This window comes from Alosa pseudoharengus, unplaced genomic scaffold, assembly GCF_046254945.1.
Source record: "Alosa pseudoharengus isolate Yale_2024_CS ecotype anadromous, Long Island Sound unplaced genomic scaffold, YU_APseudo_1.1 YU_APseudo_1.1_scf_2, whole genome shotgun sequence".
NCBI lineage: Eukaryota > Metazoa > Chordata > Actinopteri > Clupeiformes > Clupeidae > Alosa > Alosa pseudoharengus.
Window position 1 is genome coordinate 13735622 of NW_027468663.1, and position 26774 is coordinate 13762395.

A 26774-nucleotide genomic window follows, 5' to 3' on the forward strand; every position below is an offset into this window, starting at 1 on the left:
GAGATTGTTTCATGTTGCAATCTATTTGTTGTTCAGTATATGCAAACAGATAGATAGATATGTGTGCGTGATACAATCAGGTACAAAAAAAAAGAAATCATACAAGATTGCAGCACGTGCCAAGACCTTCCCTATCTGCTGTTACGATGCAGTGAACTCAAGTGCCTGCAGAGAGGATTGAGAAAGTTGCTTAAGTTGTTGCACAACACTTTTGTGCTGTATCTGGACTTCTGAGAATCTCATTTCTGAGGCTTGGGTCACTTTCTCACACATACGTGTACACACCCTGCCATCACCACCGTGCAAGAACCACAAAATCTAGGGCCCTGTTGTCCCCGAAAAGTCATTAAATGCTTAATGTCAGGTTAGCAGGTTACTGAATGTTTATAACTGTGAGCAGAAATGTTATTCTTTCATATATTCTTTTGCACCCTGTGGAATCTTTTCCACAATTGGTGTGGATGAAAAAAGCAGAAGCAATTTGCTTCTGTCCAATGCCACATGTAAGAACATCAGATTGAGTGTGTGTGTGTCTGTGTGTGTGTGTCTGTGTGTGTGTGTGTGTGTGTGTGTGTGTGTGTGTGTGTGTGTGTGTGTGTGTTGCCTCACCTCTTTTTGAGAAGTCTTGAGCAGCTTGAGGATGTCCTGCTGAAGTGTGTGTGTGCATGCGTGTGTGTGTCACCTCCTCCACCTTGTTCTGAGAGCTCCTGATATGCATGTGAGTGTGTGTGTGTGTGTGTGTGTGTGTGTGTGTGTGTGTGTGTTCTCACCTCCTCCATCTCGTCCTGAGAGCTCTTGAGCAGATTGAGGATGCTCTGCAGCTTGGCCTGCCCAGCGCGGATGCTCTCCTCCAGCTGCTCCTCCTCCTGCTCCAGGCAGTACAGGTCTGTACGCGTGCGGCTCAGCTCCTTCTCCTGGCCCTGCACCTCCTGCTCTTGGGAGCTGATCTCCAGTTGCAGGGACACGACCTACACATGCACGTCCACCCACACACCCACACACATATGTGTGTATAAATATCTCCATTAAAAATGTAGCATATTTATGGTATGAATAGGACATTTTTAGTGTGAGCCGACTACCAAAAAAAGCAAAATGGTACTGCATTGTGTTAGTATGGACAAAAAGGAAAAACTGTGTGTGTGTGTGTGTGTGTGTGTCTGACCTTCTGGCTCTCGTTCTGGTACTTGCTCTTGGCGTCGTTGATCTTGTCCTCCAGCTTGGCCCTCTGCTGGTCCATCTCCTGCAGCCGGTCCTGAGCCACATGCCGCTGGGCCTCCAGGTCCTGCACACCACTGCTCTCCTGCTCCAGCTCCCCCTGCATGTCCTGGACACACACACACACACACACACACACACACACACACACACACACACACACACACACACACACACACACACACACACACACACACACACACACACACACACACACACACACACACACACACACACACACACACACACACACACACACACACACACACAGCTCACTGACCACACTGGAGCCCACACAACAGGAGAACGCACAACACGACAACACACAACACGAGAACACGCGACACGAGAACACGCGACACGAGAACACATCTTCACACTTCAGTCTGGCTGGCTAATTTTTTTAGGAGGGTGATTGACAGGAAATGAACGGGAGAGCGAATGTGTAGAATAATGTAGAATTGGGAAAAGACCACAGGTCAAAAATCAAACCTGGGTCCCCGTGGGCACTTCAATCTGAATGTGGCATGTTGGATGCTGCCGCTTGCGACATAATTACACTTTTCCCTAATTGGCCTACAATAAGAAAAGTCCTACAAATTCAACTTTATTGATGTTTACAGAGGCATTAGCAATAAACATCGTCAGCTTAGCACAAGGCCTTAACTCCTAAACTTGGCCAGGAAGAACTCCTCTTCAACAGGAGGCACCCTTCATCAGAACCCAGCTCAGAGGGGACTCAGGGGGTAAGTGTATCATCTAGTCAGCTGTGTCTGCAGTCATCCACAGTGCACAGACTTCCCCACGTATATAGAGCTGGATAACCAGCTGAGGCGGCCAGGTGAGATGCTAAACGCACCACTGTTCTGCTCACCTTAGGGGGGTTTCCTGGAAAGCGTTGATGAATAACTGCCATCACTAGAGGACAGACAGACTATCATTTTGGATCTTCCGCTCAACAATTACCACTATGGCTACGTGCTTTTGAAAATAAATAAATAAATAGGGTCTCCAGGTCTCACCTGAAGTTCACTGTTCTTGTGTCTTAAAGTCTGCTCCATCTCCCTGATCTCCTGCTCCAGCGTGACCTTCTCCCTGTGACCACAACAAACTCTTATAACAAATGACAGCAAACCTCAAGTCCAGTGGCCTGGAGCCAAGATGAAACGAGCTTTAGTCACAGCACAAAGGCTCTCATTCTCAAAGCTGAAGGGGAGAGAAAGCCAAATGGCAAATCCCAAAACCTCCATAGCAACATTTATGAACAAAAAACACATACACTTATGCCCTTTTCGCCAAAATAAAGACAGAGGCGAGAAGTTTAAAGTGATAAGTTTAAAGCTCAAAGCCCAATCCCCCACACCTCTGCAGTTGATTGATCTCCTGGATGATGTCATCCAGCTCTTTGGTTCCAGTGAGCTCCAGAGGCACCACTGAGCTGCTACTGACAGTGTCCTGCGGGCGAGAGACACAGAGTCAGACTGGGAGAGAGAGGGTGAGAGAGAGTGAGAGAGACAGGGTAAGATATGTATTTCAGCAGACGGGTTACTAAATGTACCAAATAGAAACACACACATACAAATGCACACATACACACTGACTGCACCTGTGGTGAGGCAGAGAGTGTATCTGCGGCAAAGTATCTCACTGAGGTCTAACCACAGCGTTCACACATGGCACCAGTTCACAGCACACATTGCTCTCTCTCTCTCACTCTCTCTGATATGGGTGAGATACATATGAAATCTAAAATATTACTTCCAGTTCGAGTAAAATGGGAAGCACTCTGAAACATCAGATATACAGTAAGGGGTGTAAAGGTACAGCTATTCTTATCAAACCATTTAGGTACAGGACGTTAAGGTCAATACAGATGTGTACTGAATACAGTCTTAAACAGTAATCAACAGCAGACTTTTTTGTATGTGGACCATGTCTCAAATTCGAGTTCCCACACATATTAAGAGGACAATATATCTGACTGGTTCATTAACGCCAAATGTGTTGAGCATCAGCAATATTGTCAGTGAATGTTATGCCAGAGTACTTACGGGCCTACTGTACCAAAAATTAACCAAACCATGACTATCACTAAGGTATGTATCGAATCGTGAATTTTGTTTGCCGTTACACCCCCCATCAGATATAGCGTTATTAGCATAGCTTAGCATAAAAGAGAGGAAACATATGATATGGAGCCATAATGGAAAGATATCAAAAAGCTTTTGATATCAGAGAATAAAAAAAATAAACAAAGACACAGCAGTCTCGAGGGTGAAAAGAATAGTGCAGACAGTAGAGGGCAGTATGTGCTCACATTAAGATAGATAAGACAGATGGAACTAGTGCAGGAGAGCCGTCAAACCGGTGCCAGAGATACGTGTATGTAATGCATTTCGTGGATCGCCCACAGGCACAGAAACGGGTGACAATTATTGGTGTATTGGTGTATTCCATTCGCGGTTATTCTACTCTAGTCAACGCAACAGGACTTTACTCACACTGCGACTGTTTAACACAGCCCTTTGGGGTGTAAGAAGAGGAGCCGTAAAGCCATAGAAACCCTGCAGGAAAGAGGATCAAGGTGAAACGAACACACACACAATCACACAGCCATGACAGAGGGAAAACACAGATAGGTGAACCACACACGGAAAAAGAGGAGAAATGTTCATTGGGATATATGAATGCATATTAGAGTTAGACACCCTTCTTCAAGGTAGAGCCAAAGTATGAAAATAAAACAGAGAGACAAGAGAAAATGTCCCTGTCAATTAACACATAAGGCCCCAAAAAGCAAAGACTCAAATCACACTATCCTCAGGCCATATCAGCATGGGTTAGGCAAAGGTTGCCCTCCTGGAAAGTCAGGGAGAGGGAATTAAAAGCAGGTAGAATGTAGCTCCATGCAAACATGATTTGTTTTTTAACAGTGTGAAACTACTGTAGCTCAGACGGTTGGGAGGGTGTCAGATTGGCCACTCCTGCCATCAAAGAGAGCCATCCTGCCATCAAGTCAAGGCCTCATTTAAGACATTATGAAGGATTGGGCATCATGAATGCTGTCTTTCAGCATGTTTTTTGTACAGAAATAACAAAGAGCTTTAAATTAACCATTCTGAGAACGTCAACTATCTGCCACTGAAATGCACAGTTGCCAACACCTGATGGTAAACACGTTGATAGGAAGTTAGTGGATCTGTGTGTGTGTGTATTTACATACATACATACATTTGGGTTTGTATCTGTGTGTGTGTGTATTTACATACATACATACATACATACATTTGGGTTTGTATCTGTGTTTGTGTGTATTTACATACATACATACATTTGGGTTTGTATCTGTGTATGTGTGCATTTACATACATACATACATTTGGGTTTGTATCTGTGTTTGTGTGTATTTACATACATACATACATACATTTGGGTTTGTATCTGTGTTTGTGTGTATTTACATACATACATACATTTGGGTTTGTATCTGTGTTTGTGTGCATTTACATACATACATACATTTGGGTTTGTATCTGTGTTTGTGTGCATTTACATACATACATACATTTGGGTTTGTATCTGTGTATGTGTGTATTTACATACACACATACATTTGGGTTTGTATCTGTGTTTGTTTTCGAAGTGTGTGTGTGTGTGTGTGTGTGTGTGTTGGATATATTACTCACAAGCCCTGATGTCCCCTTCTCTGATGGGGGGATCATGTCTGGGGTGAGGACTTGAGGGGGGTCGAGGCCTTTGGCGACCTTCTGCTGGATGAGGTACATGGCCAGAGAGAATTGCTCCCTGGACAGCTTGCCCTGCTGTTTGGTGTCGGCCAGAGACCTGAAACGAGTACAGGGCTTAAAGCAGGGGTCTCAAACTCCTGGCCCGCGGGCCAAATCCGGCCCGCGTCCGGCCCAATTCCGGCCCGCGACGTATGTCAAAATAATAATGTAATCCGGCCCTTGAGGGTAGCCCATTTTTAATTGTGACAAACAACGATACTGATTAAAATAGACGATAGATCCAAGTACGGTGACAAATCTCATTTGTACTCTCCTCCACTATTTGCTAGACATCCAGAGCTTGATTCAAACCCAAAATCGCTGCACAAAGTTTTCAGGAAATACTTGTATTACACGCGAGAAACACGAAGACATTTGTAATGACGCGGAAGCAGGCCATAGTTTTGCACAAATTGAAGCAGAAATAGGCCTACACCAAATGTTGAAAAACGTCTTAGGTAGGCTATGTTATTCACCTATTCTGATTCTGAAGGAGAATATCCTTTTGGAGATTATGATCAATCGTCTATTGACAGTGATAGTCACGGTGTGAATGATAGTCTGTGAATGGAGGTGCGTCTTTGCGTGTATACAACGGTGTCCACTAAGCATAGGCTACCATGCTTATTTCGACCCATGTGCCCAACATAGCTTGGAGGTTGCAGTGGTAATCGTAATGATAAGTGTCCGTAATGGACGTGGTACAGACAGCAGGGCTAGTAGAAATAGGGCTCTGAAGAACTACAAAGTCACCCGCGATAGGAACTGATTTGACCAGGATACTTTATTGTAAGCCTTGTGGTTATAGGCTAGTAATAGTTTACTATTGTTGGTATACATCTTAGGTGTTTTCCTGTTATGTGGGTAATATGACAAAAGAAAGTAAACCTGCTCAAATATGTTCATCCAGTATTTACTGAAAGGTGCAAAATTTGAGGTGCTTGCCATCCAGTGGCAAATTAGATGGGTAAATGTACCCCCTTCATAAACTTTTGTTTATACTCAAAGATTTTTACATTTACAGTAGGACTTTATCTCTGACCACTTTCAAGCCATGGCCTTTTGAAATTTTGATATAAAAATCCAATGGTGTTGCTTTCTTAACTCTGACCCCTAGTTGGCCAGGTTTAAAAAAGTTATGATAGGAAAATATTTTTATTTGGTGTAAAACACACACACATAGGCCTACCTGTTTCTATGATTTTTTGTTTGTTTTTATAATTTGTATTAATATTTATTTTATCATTATTTTATTTATAAGCTAATTGCTAGCACAGGTGTATAACATAGATAAAAAGACTTGCACTTTCTCTTTGTAGTTTTGTGTTTGAAAATACAGTATTTGAAAAAACATTGCATTTTAGGAAATAGCTGTTCTTTTTTGTATTACACTGGCGTGGCCCTCCAATCAGATGACATTGGCAGAAGTGGCCCTCAGCTCATTTGAGTTTGAGACCCCTGGCTTAAAGCAATAAAAATGTCTGTGCCTGAAGTTATCAGACATTTATGAGAACGTCATATATACTGTAGTCTCATTGCCTATTTTCAAATCTTAAGCATACCAGCTCACGCCTGAATTCAGGCACGGTGCCTGAATACTTTAAGCCCTGCGAGTAACAGAGGAGGAGAGAGGAGAGGAGAGAGGAGAGGAGAGGAGAGGAGAGGAGAGGAAAGGAGAGGAGAGGAGGTGAACAACCAGCCAACAGGACAGAACAGACCTTTTTCTCCCAGACCAACAGCACAAGTGTGTGGGAATATTTGGAATGTATATATACATTCCAAAGGTATATATTTTTTTACTTTGTCTAAGTGTTGCCAGGATGAGGGTTGTTTCAGAGAGTAGAGAGAGAGAACTGCCCTGATAGTCTAGACTCTTAACAGCAGCCGAAAGGAAGGGTTTTGGAACTCATCATGTCTAAACAAGTAACTGTCACTAAAAAAATAGTCATGATCCTTTTCTTCTAAGGATCATTACTGATATATGAGGGCTACCGCTTAGGCCAAAAAAGAGCAGAGTTTTTTTTTATTTTTTACTGTTTTTGTTTTAATACATTTCATTCTGTCCTTTCAGATCTCTAACTCTTTCTTTCTCTTACCAGATGCGCGCGAGCATGTTCTGAGGCAGTCCTGAGTTCATGAAGATGTCCTTGACCTCAGCGCCCCCAACCAGCCCGTCCATGTCGGAGTCAGCTTTCGCAAAGATGTCATCATAGCGCCCTCTGTCGGCCAGTGGGACCACCCAGCTTACAGCAGGCTAGAAATCACACACACAAACACACACAGTCTAGGGTAGGTGGAAGAGGAAATACAACAAGAAGCCGTTTTTCATTTATTCATCCATTCATTCGTATTTATTTATCGCGAAAGCACGGTTTAATCACACACACCACATCCAAAAATAATACAGGTGCAGGATCGAAGATACGGTTCAAAGAAAAAGTGAAGATACGCACACTGTAGAGCTCCCATTTAAGTATTTTTTATTGGTAACGTTTCAAGCCCTTACGGCCCTTCCTCAGACTTCCTATTTATTTATTGTGCACATAGCTTGACTATGTACCGTAAGTTAACAAATAGTGCTGAGATCATTAATGCTAATTAATTCTGCTTCTGAAGAATGATCTGGTCAACCCTTTGATGTTCTGTGGTCGGTGGGTGAAACTGCTTTTGGACTCCTCTTTTACACCACTGGCTTTAACAGCTTTACTTTCTGTATTATTTTGTTATTTATTAGTCTTTCCATTCCAAGAGGCACACAAGCTAAGGTGTGATGTATCCCTGGTTTCTTTGCACCAGAGGGCGAACTAGTGCGGCTGGTGCCGTCAAGGTGGTGAGCTGTGTCATATCCCCTTACTGAGAACACAATCCTCAGCTCACCAAACTGGTTCTCAACCCAAAGGTCCAACTAATAAAGGCAAAACCTCCCATAACACTTTCATTCTTATTCACCCCAGAACTGGAAAATCCCACAGCAGCCTGTTTAGCATGTAATTAACTATCAGGAATGTTGTTCTACTTGGTTCTGTGTGTAAAAGTGGACACACAAGAGCGCATATCAAAAGCCAAAGTGCTATTGTTAACATGGTTTTTAACAGGGCAGATGAGGAAACAGATACAGACTTGTCGAGGAGAGAGGAATGCTGGGGAACCTGATCAAGGGACTGGCCGGCAACACATTTTTTTAGGAGAAAAAAAATAGGCCTGACTGCCTGAGAGTAGCTCCTCAAAGCAAAATGAGAACAAGTAGGGAGAAGATTATGTGAAAGACACATTTATTTCGGGAGTATAAAGAAGGCACTGGATCAGAACAAGCTAAGCATAACAACCCCACACTCTCAAAGGGTGACCCATATATGTGTCTTGTGTTTACAGTACAAAGTCAAGGAAAAAGATTCAGCTGAGCATGTGTACCAGCAATAGGTTAGTTCCTATCTGTCAACAACAGATAGCAGAAGATTTAATAGATTTAATCCTATCACAAATGGACCAATACAGCATTCTGTGTGGGGTTCTCTACACTTTTAGGGCTTATTCTTGGTTCTAGGGAGGTTCTAGTATGCTGTATAAAACATTGACCCATCTTTTACAAACTAACTACAATACTTAACCATGACAGTTTATCGGAAACATTTAAAGCAATATTCGAAATAATAATTAACATCTACCTAAACATCAGTCTAAGAGCACAATATTTTACTGAATTTTAAAACAAATTTCAGGCCTAAAATGTATATTATTATATTTGAGACTTTTTCGTTTAGACATTTTAAGCTCCTGTGGAATCCATGTTCTGAAGAAAATGTTATACACGTCAGTGTGTTGATATGCAACAGGCTTTGAGGAATAGGACTCTGTATCTTTAGTGAGTTCAGTAGACTAGAGCTCACTCACATGTGAGAGAGGTTGGTGGCTCCCGCTGTATTACCCCTGAGAGTTTAGAGTGCAAGGCTTCACTGTGTGTTAGTGCTGTCCTAAGCAAGTGAGTGACTTGTGTGTGTGTATGCGAGTCGAGTGCATGTGTATCTTTGTGTAAACATGTATTCATAGCAGGCTGTTCTGTGTTCAAGTGTGTTCATGGCTCTGTATATCTGTGTGTGTGTGTGTGTGTTAATGTATATGTGTGTGTGTGTGTGTGGGGGGGGGGGGGGGGTGTCATTCTGTGAAGGCATAATAAGGATAGGAAGAAAAGAGGCTCACACAGGTGCACCTGGGAGGTGTGGTTGTTCAGGTTTGTTTACCTCTGTGGGTTGGGACGGCTGCGGGCTGTGTGTGTGTGTGGTGTGGTGTGTGTGTGTGTGTGTGTGTGTGCTTTTGTGATTTGTTTGTCACAGATGACTGTATACGTGTTATCAGCTTAGTGGACAGTGCCGGGTGTGTGTGTGTACGTGTGCTTTAGTGATTTGTTTGTCAGAGAAGACAGGATTTTTCCTTGTGAGAGTTGTAGTTACTCGACACTGATGGGTGCGTGTGGAGGCGTCTTTACTGAGCATCTACTGATCTGTCTGTGTTTCTCTAGATCGTTTGTTTGTCTGTATACCTGTGTTTTTGTGTGTGAGTCTATGTTCTATGTGTGTGTGTGTGTGTGTGTGTGTGTGTAATCACCTATGTGTGCCTGCCTGTCTATTCATGCGTGTGTGACAGGCTTGGAATTTCATAATTTTAGGGGCAAGGCCACTTGGGCACCTTCAGTTGGGCATATTTGGTGGGGGGCACAAAGGCCACACGTCAGGGCACCAAGGCCAGAGTTAAATATACAGGAGGCTGCATAAAAATGACAAAAGTTATATTTAGCCTATTCACAGCAGCAGACCTGCATGAAACAGTACCAAAACATGAAACATGACATATTACATAGAACTGTAAATCATAGAACTGATTTTAATATTTACAGATATCTAGGCTATATTTGTAACATTTATTTTGTATTTGGCCTGCTATGAAATCATGTATTGAACAATTTAAACACATTGTGAAACCTAAAGCCCAAAGTTGGAGACATGCATCAATTTAAAACCGGATTACTCTGGAATGGCTTACTGTACAGAGGAATTCTTTACACCTTTGTGTTCGGTAAGGTCTGCTGTTTTTTCTGATATTTGGTTTGTCATGTGTTGAGGGAAAAGTTTGTATTCCACCGAGATGAATGGGTAGGGAGATGAGCGCAGAAGTAATATGATTAAATTAAAGTTACTTTTCTTGCAAACCGTTTACCACAATAACTAGCGGCTAACATTGTTTAAAAGCTGAGAAAAAGCTCTTTCGTGTGATGTGATACATGTGATGTCTGTGTGATGAGTAGGCTACTTCGCGAGTAGTTCAGCAAAGAATGGGTGAATTTGGATGCACTTTCTTTCTTGCCATGCACTGTCACTTTCTCCACTGCGTAAAAGACTAAATTAATTTGTGCTGTGAATGCTAAGCTTAATTTGACTAGCCATAGGCTAAATAAAAATCGGTAGTCGGACGCAAAGCAGAATAACATTACATTTATCCATTTAGCAGACACTGGGTCATTCCACGTCAGTTCAACCAGGGCCCACGCACTTAGATCTCAAAAAATTCTGAAAAAATTACCCAAAATGCCCCATTGACATCAATATGTTTTATATAGAGTCAACACACTGCCACCTGTGGTTGTATAGAGTAACCTGTGGTAGCTCTATACAAAACATATTGATGTCAATGGTGCATTTTGCGCATGTTCAGGGTGGAAAGTGAAAAAGAAAGACAAGTCAAATTGGTGTTTTTAAAAAGAAAAGATCATGGAGAATAAAGAAAAAAATATTTAAAAAATCTTTGTATATTCCCACAAGGTGTTTAGGTGCTCTGAAAATGAGAACCAAAATTATTTTTTAGGCTTGTAAGGTCTGCTGTTCAGACCCTGAAGGAATTTATTTTCTGTTCATTGTTTTTTGTGAGAGTGTTTGTAATTATCTCAGTAAGGAAAATAAATCAAGAGCCTATGTTGAGTACAAATATGTCTTCTGAAGGCTTAAACAGAGCCCAGCCAAAAACTCCAATAAAATTTGTATCAACTTTGAGGGACAGCTATGACCATGCAGGATTATCCAGACCAAACGTGACGATTTTGCTACATACTATTCCTATTTATGTACCAGCATGCAAAATTTGAGCCTCCTATAAGGTTTAGTTCTTGCGCTGTGGGCTTGTGAACTTTGACAAAAAAAAGAGCCCGAACAAAATCGGCACCCCCCTCCCCCTGTAAAACTGGCTGTATCTTGGGAAGTATTGATCTTACATAAGCGTAATTTTACAGTGTGTCTCCTGGGTAACATAGGTACACCTGGTAATTTTTTCAGAATTGTTTGAGACCTAAGTGCGTGGGCCCTGGTTGAATTGACGTGGAATGACCCCACTTTTATCTAACGTGACCTGGCAATTATTTTAGATAGATAGATAGATAGATAGATAGATAGATAGATAGACTTTATTGATCCCCAAGGGGAAATTCAAGATGAATTCAATGCTACATCAATCATCAATCAGTACTATTGCCAGAGTGTGCATTCGTTTTAAGTACCAGTCAAAGTGTAGTCGAAGGAGAAAGTGGTAGAAGAAGGAGGAAGAGGAGGGAAGAAAGGGAAGTGCATGCTGGGTAGTTACAAGTGTTAAGAGAGGAGGTACCCTCAGCAGAGTTGGGTCTTCAAGAGCTTCCTGAAGTCAGAGAGGGAAGCCCCTGCTCTGACAGCACTTGAATGAAAATAGTCTGGATTGCCATGTGTAGGGGCTGCAATGCCAGGCGACTTTCCTTGGGAGAAGGTAGAGGCTGAGGGGTAACATGTTTGCATGTGGGTGTGTGTGTGTGTGTGTGTGTGCATATTCACACATCTGCATCCGTATGTGGATCTGAGTGTCTGTGGATCTGAGTGTGTGTGTGTGTGTGTGTTTTACCTGAGGGGGCTGGCTGCTCTTAAAGGAGTGTTTCTGTGCCAGGCTCCCTGTGCCACCCAAAGCACTGCTGCTGCTGCTGCTACCCAGTGGGCTCTGCCTGCCCTGGGGGTCGGTGGTGGGGCGCAGGCCCAGACCCTTAAAGGGGCTGGCGGGCAGCACAGCCACCGAGCCTGGCAGCGACCCGGCGATCTTCTTCCGTTTGGACGGTGGGATGAGAGTGAGGGGAAGGGTGGCAGGCACCGGCTCTTTCTCCATGGCGCGGTGCACCAGGTGCATGGCCTAGAGAGAGAGAGAGAGAGAGAGAAAGACAGACAGAGACAAGAGAGAGAAAGAGGGGGGGGGGGGTAAACACAAAACGCATGGTGAGGGGTGGGCTAGTGTGTAATAGTACTCCTTGGCTAGCACTGCATTGTGATGTAGCCCACCATCTTATACACAGCACACACACAAACACCCACACATCACATCCACTGTGCATTGTGTAAACTAACACTGACAGTTCCTTCTAAAAACACACAGATTCAAACCATTTCATTTTGGACAGGCTAGGCAGAGGCTAAGATAGAGACAGGGGTACTTTTGTTGGTGTAATTGTTATATAAATACATTTTTAAAGTTACATTTACATTTACAGTTGCTAGGTTACACTAGACTTTAGCTCAGAGTGATTTTTCGCTCTGCTGGTTGCTTATATTTCTACAAAATAATATGAATTGTTTTCTTTGGTAGAGACACTTAACGGTCTTGCAAGTGCTGGCTAAAACACATCCATGAGAAATGTGCTACAAGCTATAAGCATCCAGCTCACCACTGTGAACTCCTCTTTGTCCAAATGTCCATCTTTGTCAACATCGCTGAGATCCCAAATCTGAATATATGACAAACACATATGATCACATATTAGTTAATTATGATCACATATTAGTTAATTATTAGTAACAATGCTACTACTACAGAAGCAACAGTCAATAGCATATACTAAACCATAACACTATCATTACAACTATTATCGTTAATTTGTATTATATGTGTGTTGGGTAAATCAGGGACTCACTCTGCCAAGCACATCCAGGGGGAGTTTGGAGTTGATGAGAACTGGCTTCACTTTGTCCCCTGAGAGAAGGCCCCCCACTGGGCCCAGGCTCTCGAAGATCCCATCAAATTTGGCTCGCTCATCAGACTAAGAGACAGAGACAGGATGAAAAGGAATACAGAACACAGAAAAGGGTATAAATGTGAAAGTCCTTGTCAAAACTAGTTAACAACAACCCACTGTCTTTAGTCATGTGTTTCAGCAGTCAAGATCAATGTTAAATGACTGCCCTTCATTTTATTATTGCATATCCATCCTGTGTTACCAGATTGACAGCTGAAAGGGTTTTATTTTACATGTGTATCTGACTAATATATAACACTAACAGCATACTGTAGGTACTCCAACCCTGGCACACAGGGACTCACCCTCACGGCCCAGCTGGAGTCAGTGGACAGCAGAGAAGCTGAAATCAGGGAAGGACTGCCTGTGTCCCTCTGTCAAAACAGCAAATCCAGAGAAACAGCTAACAATTCCATACATGCATCTCCATTCAACACTGAGGACATGAAAAAGCCATCAAATGATCTACGCACTGGAACAAATTCAAGCACAGTAGGTATAAATACAGCATACCAAAGTGAGACACAAGATCCAGTCACAGAGAAGAAGTCCAATCAAGATATGCGTCTCTGACTTGACACAGAATTATCCAGAGTTTAAGTACACAAGAGATCGTAGGCCAAAAGAATAGACAATCATACAGTGACAGTGGCAGAGTCAGGAGACATGCAGTCTACTGTAATCAGTGACACAAATGGTGCTTGACGCAAAACAAGCAATCGCTTTACATTATCTATGTTTGGGAAATCAGTACAGATATCATACAGGGTCATGACAAACAGTAGGAGCATACTTTTAGTCAGTGCTCGAATTACGTGGGAGCCAGAGGGAGCCGAGCTCCCTTAGAGTGAGGACGGGCTCCCATGAAAGCAACAAAGTCAAAAATCGGATGGGTCTCTCATATCTGAAGGTGTCTGGCATTGTAATTTAATCTTAAACAACGCTCATTATCCATCCCTGTGCGATCTCTTACCATTAAAGACGTTAAATTAAAATATAGGCTACTACTGGACGTAGACCTACCCTACGCTCTTGAACGCAACATGACAGCACTTCACCACCACACCACTAGACTATATGAGCAAACCGCATACGATCGATTTGACAGCAGCACTCGCAAGTCCGAAGAAGTCACCCTGCTTGATTGAGTGTTTTGTCTATTTACGTAGGTGTTCATTGGGCTAGCCTGGTTTGATATGTGCTGAAAAAGTCCAGTTTGCTGTTGAACTTGCTTTGCCTCTTCTATGTTTATTGACAAAGCCATACATTATGGCCCCCTTCAATGATTGTGTGAATTGATAGCTATCCTCTGCCATTCAGCGTTCCGGAAAGTTCCCAGATATTTTAAAACACCTGTTAGCAATTTCTGATGGCGGAATATTCAATGGCTACCCGACAACATCTCAGTGCAAATTCCAAAATTGTTCGTCTATTTATTTCCACGGTTCAACACACGAGACGACCGAACACCCAGTGTGCCTATAGTAATGTGTACATTAGCCTATAGAACATAGTTTGGCTGAAATGGCTTTATTAATTTCTGCCAGTTAGTGCATTTTCCCTGTGTATAAGTTAAAGACTAAATGCATTATTGTGCTTGACACTGAGGATAGCCTATCTGAGACGGTGGTCTGGTTCAAATGAGTTACGTTGTGAAATTGAGAATGGCACTCCGACTACATCACTATTTCTTTGTGTTGTGAAATTGAAATGAAATATGGACTATTGCAATCAATATGTTGAAATTAACTAAAAGGAATCAATTTCTATGAAAAATCTCTGTCTGTTGTGTGCGTGTGTCAAGTTATAGCCTAGGCCTATGCGCATACTGCGCAAAAGCACCACTCGCGCCTATAATGTATCGCCTTTAGGCTATGGCCGGGATTTGGCAATATTTATGAGATTGAGAGACCCCCTTAAAACACAAAAAGATAATTCGAGCCCTGCTTTTAGTGAAAGTGGCCTACGGGTCATTCCGTGCAAAATCACCCAATTTCAGCGCAATTTGGCAGGTACCCTCTCCGAAAAAATCTGAAAAAAATCACAGGTGTTTGTAGACCAAATCCATGCATAGATCTTAAATAGTATATCTGTATAACTAATCGTTGCAAAACTACAGCCCTTTGAAACTTCAAGTCATTTTAAGCATTGTGGTGAACAATCCTTTTTGTTCAACTTCCAGCATTATTGGCTCTTTTGGTATTTCACACACATTAGTGAAACTATGTGAATAGAAGTACATTTTCCTGTTGAATTAAAATAGCCAATCGGATCAGACGTATCTTGTATACTTTCCCCTCTGCAAAGCTCTGAAAATGGCTATAAATTCATAATGTGAAAAGACATCATCACCTTTGAGGGCTTCTCATTCAAAAAGTATGTGACACAAATTCATCAGATTTTTTCCCTACACATATATGTATTATAAGGTCCTGTCCATGCATTAACTTTGGTTGTTATCATTTTCATATTTTCAGAGCATTTTTTTTAAATTGGGCTTGATTTTCAAAAAGCCTGTTTTCATCTTCTCATTTCACCATGTGGACAGTTAACAGGATTTTTTTTAATTTTACCATATATCATTCTGTATGTGAGGATCATCTGCCCAAAATTTGGGCTTGTTGCTGAGTTTCTTCATTGAGATAAGATTTTTTTTTTGTACTGGATCTGCAGTACCACTTTGCTCTTTTAATACAATGGAAGTCAATGGAAGAGTAAGAGAGTCACTTGTTTGCTGCACATATCCAATCTAAACACACAGTTTATGGTTCATAGTTGAATTGGTCCAAATAATTATTGCAACATGAACAACATACTACTCATACATAAATCTTATTTAGAGAAAATAAACTGATCAAGTAAATTATACACACATAAGACTGACTGGTCATCATACATGCAGCAAGAGGATTTAGCATAATTACCATCTTTGTAATGAGTTTTCTACACCAGCTTCAACCTATCAGTGCCTATGTGAACACTTTAATAATTTCTAGCCAGCTGGTTAGGCAAAGTCTATATTCATCGTCATGCTTGGGATGCAGTCCTCTGTGATACATAGACAAAGAGCATCAAGATGGAGATCAGTGCTTTAACAAACAATCAAACAATGGGTTTCTAAAATTCAGTTCATCAAGGTATTTCACTTGATGAAGATGACCATGTGTGTTTCCATCACAAGTATTCATAACAAGGTTTGAGGACTCGTGGATCCAAGAGGCATTTGTAAAAAGATGATACATCGTTAGTATTGATTTTTCTGCATTTGCCAATGCACTGAATTTTAGAAACCCCTTTTTACTTGAACCACATGAACCATAAACTGTGTGTTTAGATTGGATATGTGCAGCAAACAAGTGACTCTCTTACTCTTCCATTGACTTCCATTGTATTAAAAGAGCACCACATGTGGTGCAAAGTGGTACTGCAGATAAAGTACAAATTCAGTGGATTTATAGACAATATTTGTAAAAAATCTTATCTCAATGAAGAAACTCAGCAACAAGCCCAAATTTTGGCCAGATGATCCTCACATACAGAATGATATATGGTAAAATTAAAAAAAATCCTGTTAACTGTCCACGTGGTGAAATGAGAAGATGAAAACGGGCTTTTTGAAAATCAAGCCCAATTTAATAAAAATGCTCTGACAATAATTATGATAATGTTAACAACCAAAGTTAATGCATGGACATGACCTTATAATCCATACATGAGTGGGGAAAAAATCTGATGAATTTGTGTCACATACTTTTTGAATGACAAGCCCTCAAAGGTGGTGATGTTTTTTCACATAATTAATTTATAGCCATTTTCAGAGCTTTGCAGAGGGGAAATTACACAAGATACACCTGATTTGATTGGATTGTTTAATTCAACAGGAAAATGTACTTCTATTCACAGTTTCACTAATGTGTGTGAAATACCAAAAGAGCCAATAATGTTGGAAGTTGAACAAAAAGGATTGTTCACCACGATGCTTAAAATGACTTGAAACTTCAAAGGGCTGTAGTTTTGGAACCATTAGTGATACAGATATACTATTTAAGATTTATGCATAGGTTTGGTCTACAAACACATGTGATTTTTTTCAGATTTTTTGGGAGAGGGTGACCTGCCAGCCACTGGGTGATTTGACACGGAATGACCCCTACTAATGAGGAAATGTAGAGCATTAAACCACATATTGGAATATTGGACATAATGATCTATTCCACTTTCTCTCAGGTGTCAGCATGGGAAATCCAACTAGCTGTAGGATGATGCCAGTCTCACATTTATGAGATGCCCACTCAGCCCATTAAACCCATGAAGTCAAATGTGCGAGACAAAGGGAGATGGTAAGTGTGGTCTTGTTACTCACAAACTTTGGAGCAGGGACAGTGTGGTTTAGACTGTTATGGCTGACATCATTACCACTCTGGGCAGAGGCCACCAATCTCAGGGCGACAAAAAAACCCTGAAAGGCACACAATAACAGCACCAGGTCAACAGTGACAATCAGAGGATATGGGGGTTCATTTTCATGTTCATTTCCCTTACATGGAGAATGACTGCAAAACTGGACTGAGTTCCAGTTAAGCCACACAATACAATCCGTTAAGCCAAAGTATACACTAAAACATGTTAATCTTGTCCAGCTTGTGTTTAATTTACATCTCACAGTGATGATGTAAATACAGAGAAAAGTCAAATGCCAAATTCTTTAGTGTGTGCTTTCATCCTGTGTGAGGCTGTCCAGACAGATACACTCATAAGTACAGCCCAGATTTCATAACAGCACCCTCTTGTGCCTGTTTCTGAGTAATGTCTTCTGATTTCATCATTATGACAGGCAATTTCAAAGTGAAAGCTACTAATGATAAGCAAGCTCTATTAATGATGATAAAGCAGATAGAGAAGAAAGTTTAGCTTGTGAAAACATGCCAATGCCAAACCAACAACCAGCCTGGCACGGTAGCGGCACCACTATTTTAAGTAGGCTTTTCCTATTTAACTTAAACTTATACGTAAGTAAACATTAAACATAATGTTGAGCTGGCTCTGGGACTAAAAATGTATCGTAAATGAATGTATACTCGTAATTGCATCTTTATTGAATATATGACAACAAACTACAAGATTTTGCCTCAGAAAAACTTTACCCGCTTGTCCAAGTAGCCCTTATGATCTGAGTCAGATAATTCCCAAATCTGAAAAAAAAAAAAAAAAAAAAAACATAATAAAATGTGGATATGCCGTGCTGGTAAGACTGCATTATTTACACATCACTAATGAAATGTGCATATGACAAGCAGTCTCAAGAGCAGAAGTATCAGACTTTAAATTGTTATTAGTTTATTTTTGTATTGCTCATTAATGTTTCTGAGAGATGATGACTGAGCAAGGAAGAAAATCTATCCTCATTATGCTTGTCCTACCTTTCCCAAAGTGCTGTCTGAGAGGCCAGATTTTTTAAGGAACTGGGCAGCCTCTCCAGCCCCAACTTTGCCAGTGTTTGCAGGATCCACCTAAGGAAACAGTGTAATTTTATGGATGTTTGTATGCCAGTGTTGTACATTACAAGTCAGTGCTAAATGAGACCGCCGTAAAGGCGAGATCAACACACTTACTTGTCTGTAGTAACTGTCATAAGCAGGGTTTCCATTTGATATCTGAAGGGTGGGGTACACCATAAACAATAATAAATACACAAATGTAACATTCATTACATATTTTCTGCACTGCCAGCCAGCTAACAGCACACTAACGTACACAGAAAACCATTTTAACGTGGCCACTGTAAACATTGTGCAAGATAAAACGTTAATTCATTGCAGATTGTCTTCGTTTTAATTTAGCGTTCAGGACCAGAGCTTCAGCTTAATTTGAAGGATTTGTCTTTGTCCGGTTGAAATAACTTAATAGTTATCAAGGCTGATGTGAGAAGCAAGGTTGCTTAGCTTAGCCATCAACAAGCCAATGGACTAATGACAAAGACTATTCAAAGTTCACAAAACGCGTACGATTTCCCTCCCAGTTAACCAATTCGCAAAACTGTGTTGGTGTGTAACTATTTTATGTAATTGAAGCATTTTCTTCTTCCAAAACACTCAGATGTTGCTTCCAACTTGTCAGTGGAGCTTGCTATCTAGCCTATCAGTTTACACGAAAACATAGCCCGTCCCTGTACATTGAATACAATAGACAAGTTAACGTCACTATCAAACCTGTCACATTTCTCTCACAAGACTCCCATGAACGTTTACAGACTGCACTTGCTCCATATCCCTTGTACTTTCTGTTGTTTGTTAAAAGGTGACCAAACTTATCGGTTTGTTACCTGGGATAGCGTCATGTGGACCGCCATGTTTCCTCCTTCCCTTGATGCGTGCGCGCTCCCGAACATTGCGTGCTAGTTCTTCTTCCTGTCTATGGTCAAGAGCTGTGAGCTGACGTGGATTTTCTTTACTTCCAGTATTCATTCAGTTTGCGCCGAAATTCAAAGCACCAAACAAGATCTTTCTCAAAATCAGTTACTCAACGCTGTGTTCTTCTTAGCAATTTAATCATTCAGTGTCACAGAAAGGTACTTCTTGAAATTCAGGAACTATAAGGTTTAACCCAACAACTACTCAAGTCGGACAAAACCTGTGACTTCATTGCACTGTCAAATATGTTCTAATATCTCGGGGTCAATGTTAAAAGGGCAATCATTTTTACTGAATGGACCACAGTGGCTAATATTAACATCTTTTATTTCAACTTTGGCATCAATTATGACAGCAAAAGGACAATGTTGACAGAATCCAGAATGTGGATCACTGGACGAATGTGGAATGCACAAACTTGTGACAGTGACAATATAAAGGTGACCAATTCTCACACAAAACATTTTTATCAAGTAAAAAATATATAAATCCTCTCAGAGTTTAATTAGGCCAAGTTATCCACATCTGATAATAGTCTACATGTACAAAAATGGGGTCACAGTTTGCAAAATTGTATGAAAAAGGCCTCCCACAGCACATGTTAACTAACAGTTGGAACAACACATATAATCTCATTAGACACGATTCTGAGGGGTGTAGAAAAGCAGTTTGCTACAGCAAAACAAATAAAAGTCAGTGCCAAAAAATATGTAAATTCTCAACTGCATTTGAATTGCAATTGCAATGAAGAGATGTCTTTTCTTAACACAGGTGATGTTCAGTGACATTTAAGAGTTAAGCCAAACATCCTTGTGCAATCCAAACTGATCAAAATGATACACATCTTCACAATCAGAGTACAGAGTACCAGTGTGTGGTCTGGGAGATACAGCATCAAAAAGGGAGTCTGATCAGTAACCATGTGTTTTACTTAAAGTTTGGAAAATAAACCAAATTCAAATTAAAACCCAAACAAACTTAAAAAAGGCACTATTAAGAAAGTTGTGTGCACTTACTAAGACTAATAACATTCAAAATCTAGTCACTTGCAGCTTATTACATTGGATGTCACACCGTAGTTCTGAACTGGCTGGGGGGTATGATCTGTAAACCTGAAATTGTAAGTAACATGACATGAGCCGGGGAAGTGTATGTGTGTGCAAGTTTGTGGTGGACTGAATGGTTGGGGGAATTTATTTAAAAGAAAAAAAAAAAAATAATAATAATAATAATAATAAACTTCAATGAATAGATCTTAAATTATCACATCTGATATGAGCCACTCTTCCTCAGTCCCTGTACAAAATAAGTGTGACTGGTAGCAAGTCACATCCCACAATGGCACTACGCAAAAAAAGTATGCGCTTGGGTTAGGTTTCTTGTAACCATGACAGCGCAGGAGATGTGTGCCGGAGGAACGTCCTTCTGGTCACTCAGAGCTCGTCCTTCTCTTTCTTATTCTCGTCCGTTTCCGTGACATCAGGCTCCTCGGTGTCGTCCTCATCTTCATCTTCCTCTTCGGCATCTTCCTCTTCCTCGCCGTCTTCATCTCCATCTGTGTCCTGCTCCTTGTTCTTCTCCTCCTCCTCTTTCCTCTTCTTCTCCTCCTGCTCCTCCTTCATTGCCTTTTCTGGGCCCTGCAAGAGACAACCAAGTAAGATTTGAAATTAATGATGATGCCTTTCTTCCACATACTGTGGGGTTTATAACCTGAATGTCACTCTTATTATTGCATTCTTTGATTTTCGCTACATCTGATTCTGTACCTTTGTGACTCCCCATGTCTCTTTTGCAAAATCTTCAGCCTCCTTCACATTGTCTGTGATAAGGAAGTTGTCAAAAATGGTGCCGGACTTAACCTGGTAACAAAACAAAAAAATACACAAACATTAATCTCCAAAGCACGACTGAAATACTTTATCAATCAGCTCATGCATCGTTGCCAGTGCCTACCTGCCACAGGTCCAGGCCCAGGACACCGATGCTGTCAAACTTGTAAATCTCAGCATCCTGAGTGTATTCAGGATTGGCAATTTCAGGGTGGACCCACGCCCCCTTGTAGTTGGGATTGTCGATCTGTTTGGGTTTCCATTCTCCCTGTAGACAAAGAAGTGATTAGGCTACATCCTCTTTAGCGTTAATTTTGGCATCTTTTTAAGCCTTGCAGCAACAGACAATTCCATCAAAAGCTACAGACAGAATGGATGAACAGAGTCTGTCAAAACATGCTCCGATGACATTTTAGCAGATATCTAGCACCCTTCATGCTTATCTGTCACCCACATGAATAATTGAGTGAGCTTTACACTGATTCAATGTCTTAACAACAGACTTTAGCTCCTTCTTTCTGAATCTCCAACTCAAAGTGGTAATGTAACATGTGAAGGGGGAGTGGTAATCAGAGGGATAGTTTGAGTCTGTGTTCGACGTGACACTGCCTGTTCAAATTCGCCTGTTTTTTTAGCAGCCGTTTCAAAGTCAGAGATTGGCATATGGAGGAGGAAACAACCGTGTTTTTCGGGTTCACTGTAGATTTGCAGCCATGCACCAAATACTCCTTATTCAACAAAGCCAAGGTAAAATGCTTTTACATTCTATGTCTGCTTTAAGACAGGTCAATTTGATTGAGAGATCACGCATTACTCTTATCTATAGTAAATCCCCTACCTTGTATTCAGGGTTGGGGATCATTGGGGGCTCCCACTCGCCATCCATGTCTTCATCCCAGTCCTCTGGCTTCTTGGCATCGGGATCTGGGATGTTCTCAGCCTTGTCCCAGTCCTTTGAAAAGAAATTAATTTAAAGTTTAGTTTAAAAAAGGATACAAATCCTATTGCAAATATGCATCTAAAAGTATTATAACACTGTGGTCACGTGTGCTAACACATAAAGAGCAGAGCGGAATACCTCAGGCTTGGTGTCCTCAGCATCATCGATCTTGGGGCTATCATCCCAGTCTTCTGGTTTCTTGGCCTCTGGGTCCTTGATCATCTTAGGGGGCAGGAAATCCCAGTCCTCCTCCAGAGATCCCGACTCTACCTTCTCGTTATCGATCTTCACCTCATAGGTCTGGTCTGGGTTGAGGATCAACGTGTACACATGTGTAAGTTCATCATCCTGCAACAAAGAGAAAGAAAGACATGCCAAAAGGTTAGTTCTGGCAACATGGTAACAACAGTGAGTAGTTCTTTGTGTCCTGGTTTACATCTGCTAAAACAGGCTTGCCTTGCACTTGACTTCCTTCTTGATGAGATGATTCTTTCCCTTGTAGTTGAAGATGACATGAACCTTCTTGGTGCTGTAGCCACAGATATCAGGCCCTGTAAAGAGTCAACATGCCAACATCACACATCTCAATTCAAACAAATGTTGCCACTTCAGCACTCTTATGATTCCATTTGATTGTAAAATCATATTATTTTTATACAAAGCATTGATAAAATGGGCTTGAGGGTGATTCATTTAATCCTAGGCTACGTGTCACATAGTTTGGGCAGAAGGATGTATACCACACTCACCAAACATGATGTAGTACTGGGAATCTCCATGCATGGCAGCCTGATCAAGGTCAGAGGGGAACACCTTCACATAACCACCACCACAGTCGATTTTCTGCTCATGCTTCACAGAGAACTGGATTACCAGGGTTTTGCCCTCATTACTGAAAGGCTCAAACCTGGCAGACATTGCATAGAAGCGGGCATCTTGGCTGGTCTGAAGGCCTAGAAAAGGAAAACATCCGTTTTATGACTAAAATGTAAATTATGGCTCCTTTGGCCAAAACACGACAATAGAGAGAACAGTCACATAACACACCTTTGTCCTTCTCTGCGTCGCCATAGAAATTTCCAGCAGTGAGTTTGAACTGGCCATAGTCAGACTTATGCTCAGAGTTCACCCAGCGACTCTTCCATGCATCTATGTGGGAAAGAAATAGGAGATAGTCATTGTGATTCACATACATCAACACCTACAGAAGAGACTATAGTCACAAGACTGACCATGACCAAGATGGACTCATGGGGACTTAATGAGTTATAAATAAGCAGTCCAATAGAGCACTATTAGTTTTGTGTATTGAACACTGTACAAGATTCAGGTTGGAGGAAAAAAATGTAAGAAACACTCAACGTTAACCATACTCTTCTCATACACTTCCTGCTAAAATTCCAGAAATACATGGAGCTTCCTCCTTCCCGACCAAGGGCTTGCACACTCACAAGTTACTTTCGTTTCAAATACACATCATTCAGGTCATGTGACCACATAGGTCAGTTAACCATTTCGAAACGCTCTTAGTAATGATCACTACTAACTTTTATAGACATTTGTGACTGAAAACTAATTAGGTAGATTACCATGCTAAGCTGTCATCTGATTAACCAGAAGTTTTGGTAAATATGAATCAGTACGAGAATAGCATCTAGTCATTTAAAACAGCCATGTGCCTGTTATCCAGTTCAAGTTAACGTAAGATGGTTAACAGTTGGTTGCTAAAATGAAACTTCAAGCGCTAACGTTATGATAAAACCACTAAAGTTAACGTTAGCTTGAACTTGGCTGATAGACAAGCATAGTATGGGCTGAAGGAGCTAATTTTCGTGAGGCCTAACTAGATGTTTGATCGTTTTAAATGTAATATTAGCACGAACACTTTGAGATGGGATTTACCTTTTAACTTCAACGTTAAGAATAATCGTGTTGATGTTTGCTCCGCAAATGAAGTTACCACGTTATGTTAGCTCAGTTACATTGAACTTACCTCCATCCAGAAACTCCTCCTGGAAGAAGACGGTAGCATTTACTGATAATGCTACTACAGCAATCGTGCAGAAAACGACGGCAACCTTCATTTTTGCCTCTTCGCGAAATCTCTCGAAGCCCTTCTCTTGCAGTAGTGCCAGTCCTCTACCCACCTTAGCCAAGTCTTCAGAGAGTTATTGGCAATTTCAGGGAAGCATGGGTGAACAGATGTCTGTCGTTCATTGGTGGAAAAGGTGACACATCAGACCAATCAGAGGAGACCACGAAGTGCACGACTCGCCCTCGCCGGAATTCACTCATCGCAGTTTCCCAGACAGCAGCAACTATCAACCATGCCATCAGCCCGCTTCCATTTAATTTCGGTAAAGGTGCTGTAAGGTGTTAAGTAACTTTGTTTACTGAATCATTAGATAGCATATTACACACATTTCTGAGTGAACGTTTCGATCAATATTGAGTGAATTGTAAACTGTTCCACCACAGCATATGACGAAATGTTTGAAACGAGTAGAATTTGCTCTGCAAAACATAGATCTAAATTCACCAAGCCTTGACTGCTGTTATTGATCATATCAACCCTGAACAAGGTAGACCCTGCAGCTCTGTACAGCCTGCTAACCCTGACCCGTTTTTTTTTTTTTTTTCTCCCCAGAGTAAACTAAGACCTGGATCTCTGACCCCCAGACCTGGGGACACAGTAACACCCCTGGATGGATATATTGAAAAGGCCTACCAAAGGAGGGCAGCATTGAGTTTCAGTCGACTAAGTCAAGCTAATAGGCGTGTTCGACTTGAGGCAGATCTGTGCAGATCTGACTTGATGTGATGCATGCTGGGTTGAACACAATGCATACTGGTTAGAAATTCTGTCCGACTTCTGTCAGCCGGGGAGGGACTTTCCACCGTGACACCATGTCACATGACCTTAAAGTATCGCGAGAGTCTTAGCCTGCAGACAGATCTAGCAGTTGCCTTCCACGAGCTGAAACACGCCCTCATGACGTCAGTTCAAAGACGTGATAGGGCCATTTGGGAGGAATCTCCTCATGACGATTTTGACGAGTCTCATGCTGCTTCCTTAAGTTGGAATATGTGAAAATAAACAGAAATCGAAGGGATACCTTGTTATATGTGATTTCTGCAACAATGGTAGGCTAGCCTACTGAAAACGTATGGATATTCTGTTATTTTCTGCTGTTGGCTAAATAGATAGACACACATATAGGGGAAACACTTGATATTGAATTTATGTGCTACAATGCAGGCCTGTTAACTGTATGACAACAGTGGTTTATTTAAACTACATCATAAGAATTTATTTCGTCAGTCATCATGCTCATTTTAATGAGTAAGAATGAAAGTTCTGCTGTATTTATTGCAAACAAAATTCCGCGATATCTCCCGCGATGTCTCCCGCGAGTCACGTCAGGCAGACTGTAGCCTGTCTGTCCGGGATGAGCTGCCCTCTGTTGTAGCTCCTCCCGGCTAGCCTCTGAAGATCACGTTTACGTAGAAAGCCAGACCAAGTCAGATCTGCCTCAAGTCGAACAAGACTAATGTCCTCTCATCTTCGGCTGCAAAAGCACAAGGACTTACCCTAGGTTACTGAAAGGACTCAGACCTCTAGCTGCCTTTTCACAGATCTACAGAGATCTTCCATTGACCATATCATGCAGAGGCGATTGCTCTAAGACTACAGGGGAAGCTCAGCCTCCTCTAAAATATCACGGAATATCGCATCAAGTAACACTATTAGGCTACATTAGCTTCCAGCCTACTATTCTAACTACAACATGCTGAAAACATGTTCATTTTCATGGCTAGTTTGTTCAGCAATAAGGTTTTGCCGGTCATTTATTGTGATTTCGCACCCGTAATACATTGCTGTGACGACACGATCTATCAAAAAACCATGCAAAAAACCCATAGACGCTCGGCTTCACTGGACTTTCAATGGCAGAGTGGGCTGATCTCAGTGCAGAAAAGCTAGATCTTTATTGGACAAACGCCACAAAATCGTCATTTACAGGGAAGCCCGGCGTCTCTGGGGAGAGGGAGTTAAGAAGAGACGAATGGCAGCGTCGCAGGAAATGCATCATAACAAAGGGACGCAAGACCCTCTTGTAACAGCTGTGATACTGCAGACTCGTAAAAGAAGTTAGAAAATAAGGCAGAAAAACGAGTTTCCTCATGCTGCTTCCTTATGTTGGAATGTGCAAAAATGTACAAACAATCAAGAGGATGCCTTCTTGTATGTGATTTCTGCAACAGTGATACTGCAAACGTGTTGATAGCCTATTGTTGATTTATATGCTGTAGCCTAGTGTAAAGCATGTCACACAGTAGCCTAGCCTACAGAAAACACTTAATTGATGTGATGTGATATAATGATAACTTGTATGCCTACAATGGTTTATTAAACATCATAGTCATTTATTTAGTCAGTCATCATGTTCATGCTAATGAATAGGAAGGACACCTAAACGATAGCCATAAACCAAAATTTCGCGCAATATCTGATTCCCTATG

The 26774-nt window shown here is 41.4% G+C and overlaps 2 protein-coding genes across 8 annotated transcripts in view; both read right to left on the bottom strand.

Moving 5' to 3' along the window:
- Positions 1-19451, bottom strand: part of eps15l1b (epidermal growth factor receptor pathway substrate 15-like 1b) — a 117250-nt gene extending 97799 nt beyond the window's left edge. For 6 of the 7 annotated variants that reach the window (XM_076293809.1, XM_076293808.1, XM_076293806.1 and 3 more), the window contains exons 1-16: positions 19394-19451; positions 18684-18725; positions 18492-18581; positions 18216-18263; positions 17435-17530; positions 13377-13445; positions 12970-13095; positions 12724-12783; positions 11916-12194; positions 7100-7257; positions 4905-5061; positions 3720-3782; positions 2582-2673; positions 2241-2313; positions 1166-1327; positions 771-968 (exon numbers count right to left, since the gene is read on the bottom strand). In XM_076293809.1, the coding sequence (XP_076149924.1) occupies positions 771-968; positions 1166-1327; positions 2241-2313; positions 2582-2673; positions 3720-3782; positions 4905-5061; positions 7100-7257; positions 11916-12194; positions 12724-12783; positions 12970-13095; positions 13377-13445; positions 17435-17530; positions 18216-18263; positions 18492-18581; positions 18684-18725; positions 19394-19420 (1740 nt within the window). In that variant the 5' untranslated portion in view covers positions 19421-19451. The remainder of the gene's footprint in view (positions 1-770; positions 969-1165; positions 1328-2240; positions 2314-2581; positions 2674-3719; positions 3783-4904; positions 5062-7099; positions 7258-11915; positions 12195-12723; positions 12784-12969; positions 13096-13376; positions 13446-17434; positions 17531-18215; positions 18264-18491; positions 18582-18683; positions 18726-19393) is intronic. The other variant, XM_076293805.1, reaches the window with a different exon arrangement.
- A 340-nt stretch (positions 19452-19791) lies between these two features.
- On the bottom strand, positions 19792-24417 carry calr3b (calreticulin 3b). Its single transcript, XM_076293811.1, has 9 exons — positions 24244-24417; positions 23298-23399; positions 23000-23203; positions 22707-22801; positions 22389-22598; positions 22149-22262; positions 21435-21578; positions 21248-21340; positions 19792-21118 (listed from the first exon to the last, which is right to left on the bottom strand). The coding sequence occupies exons 1-9, from the start codon at positions 24332-24334 to the stop codon at positions 20915-20917; spliced, it is 1257 nt and encodes a 418-aa protein (XP_076149926.1). The 5' UTR covers positions 24335-24417; the 3' UTR covers positions 19792-20914.
- Positions 24418-26774: the final 2357 nt, after the last annotated feature.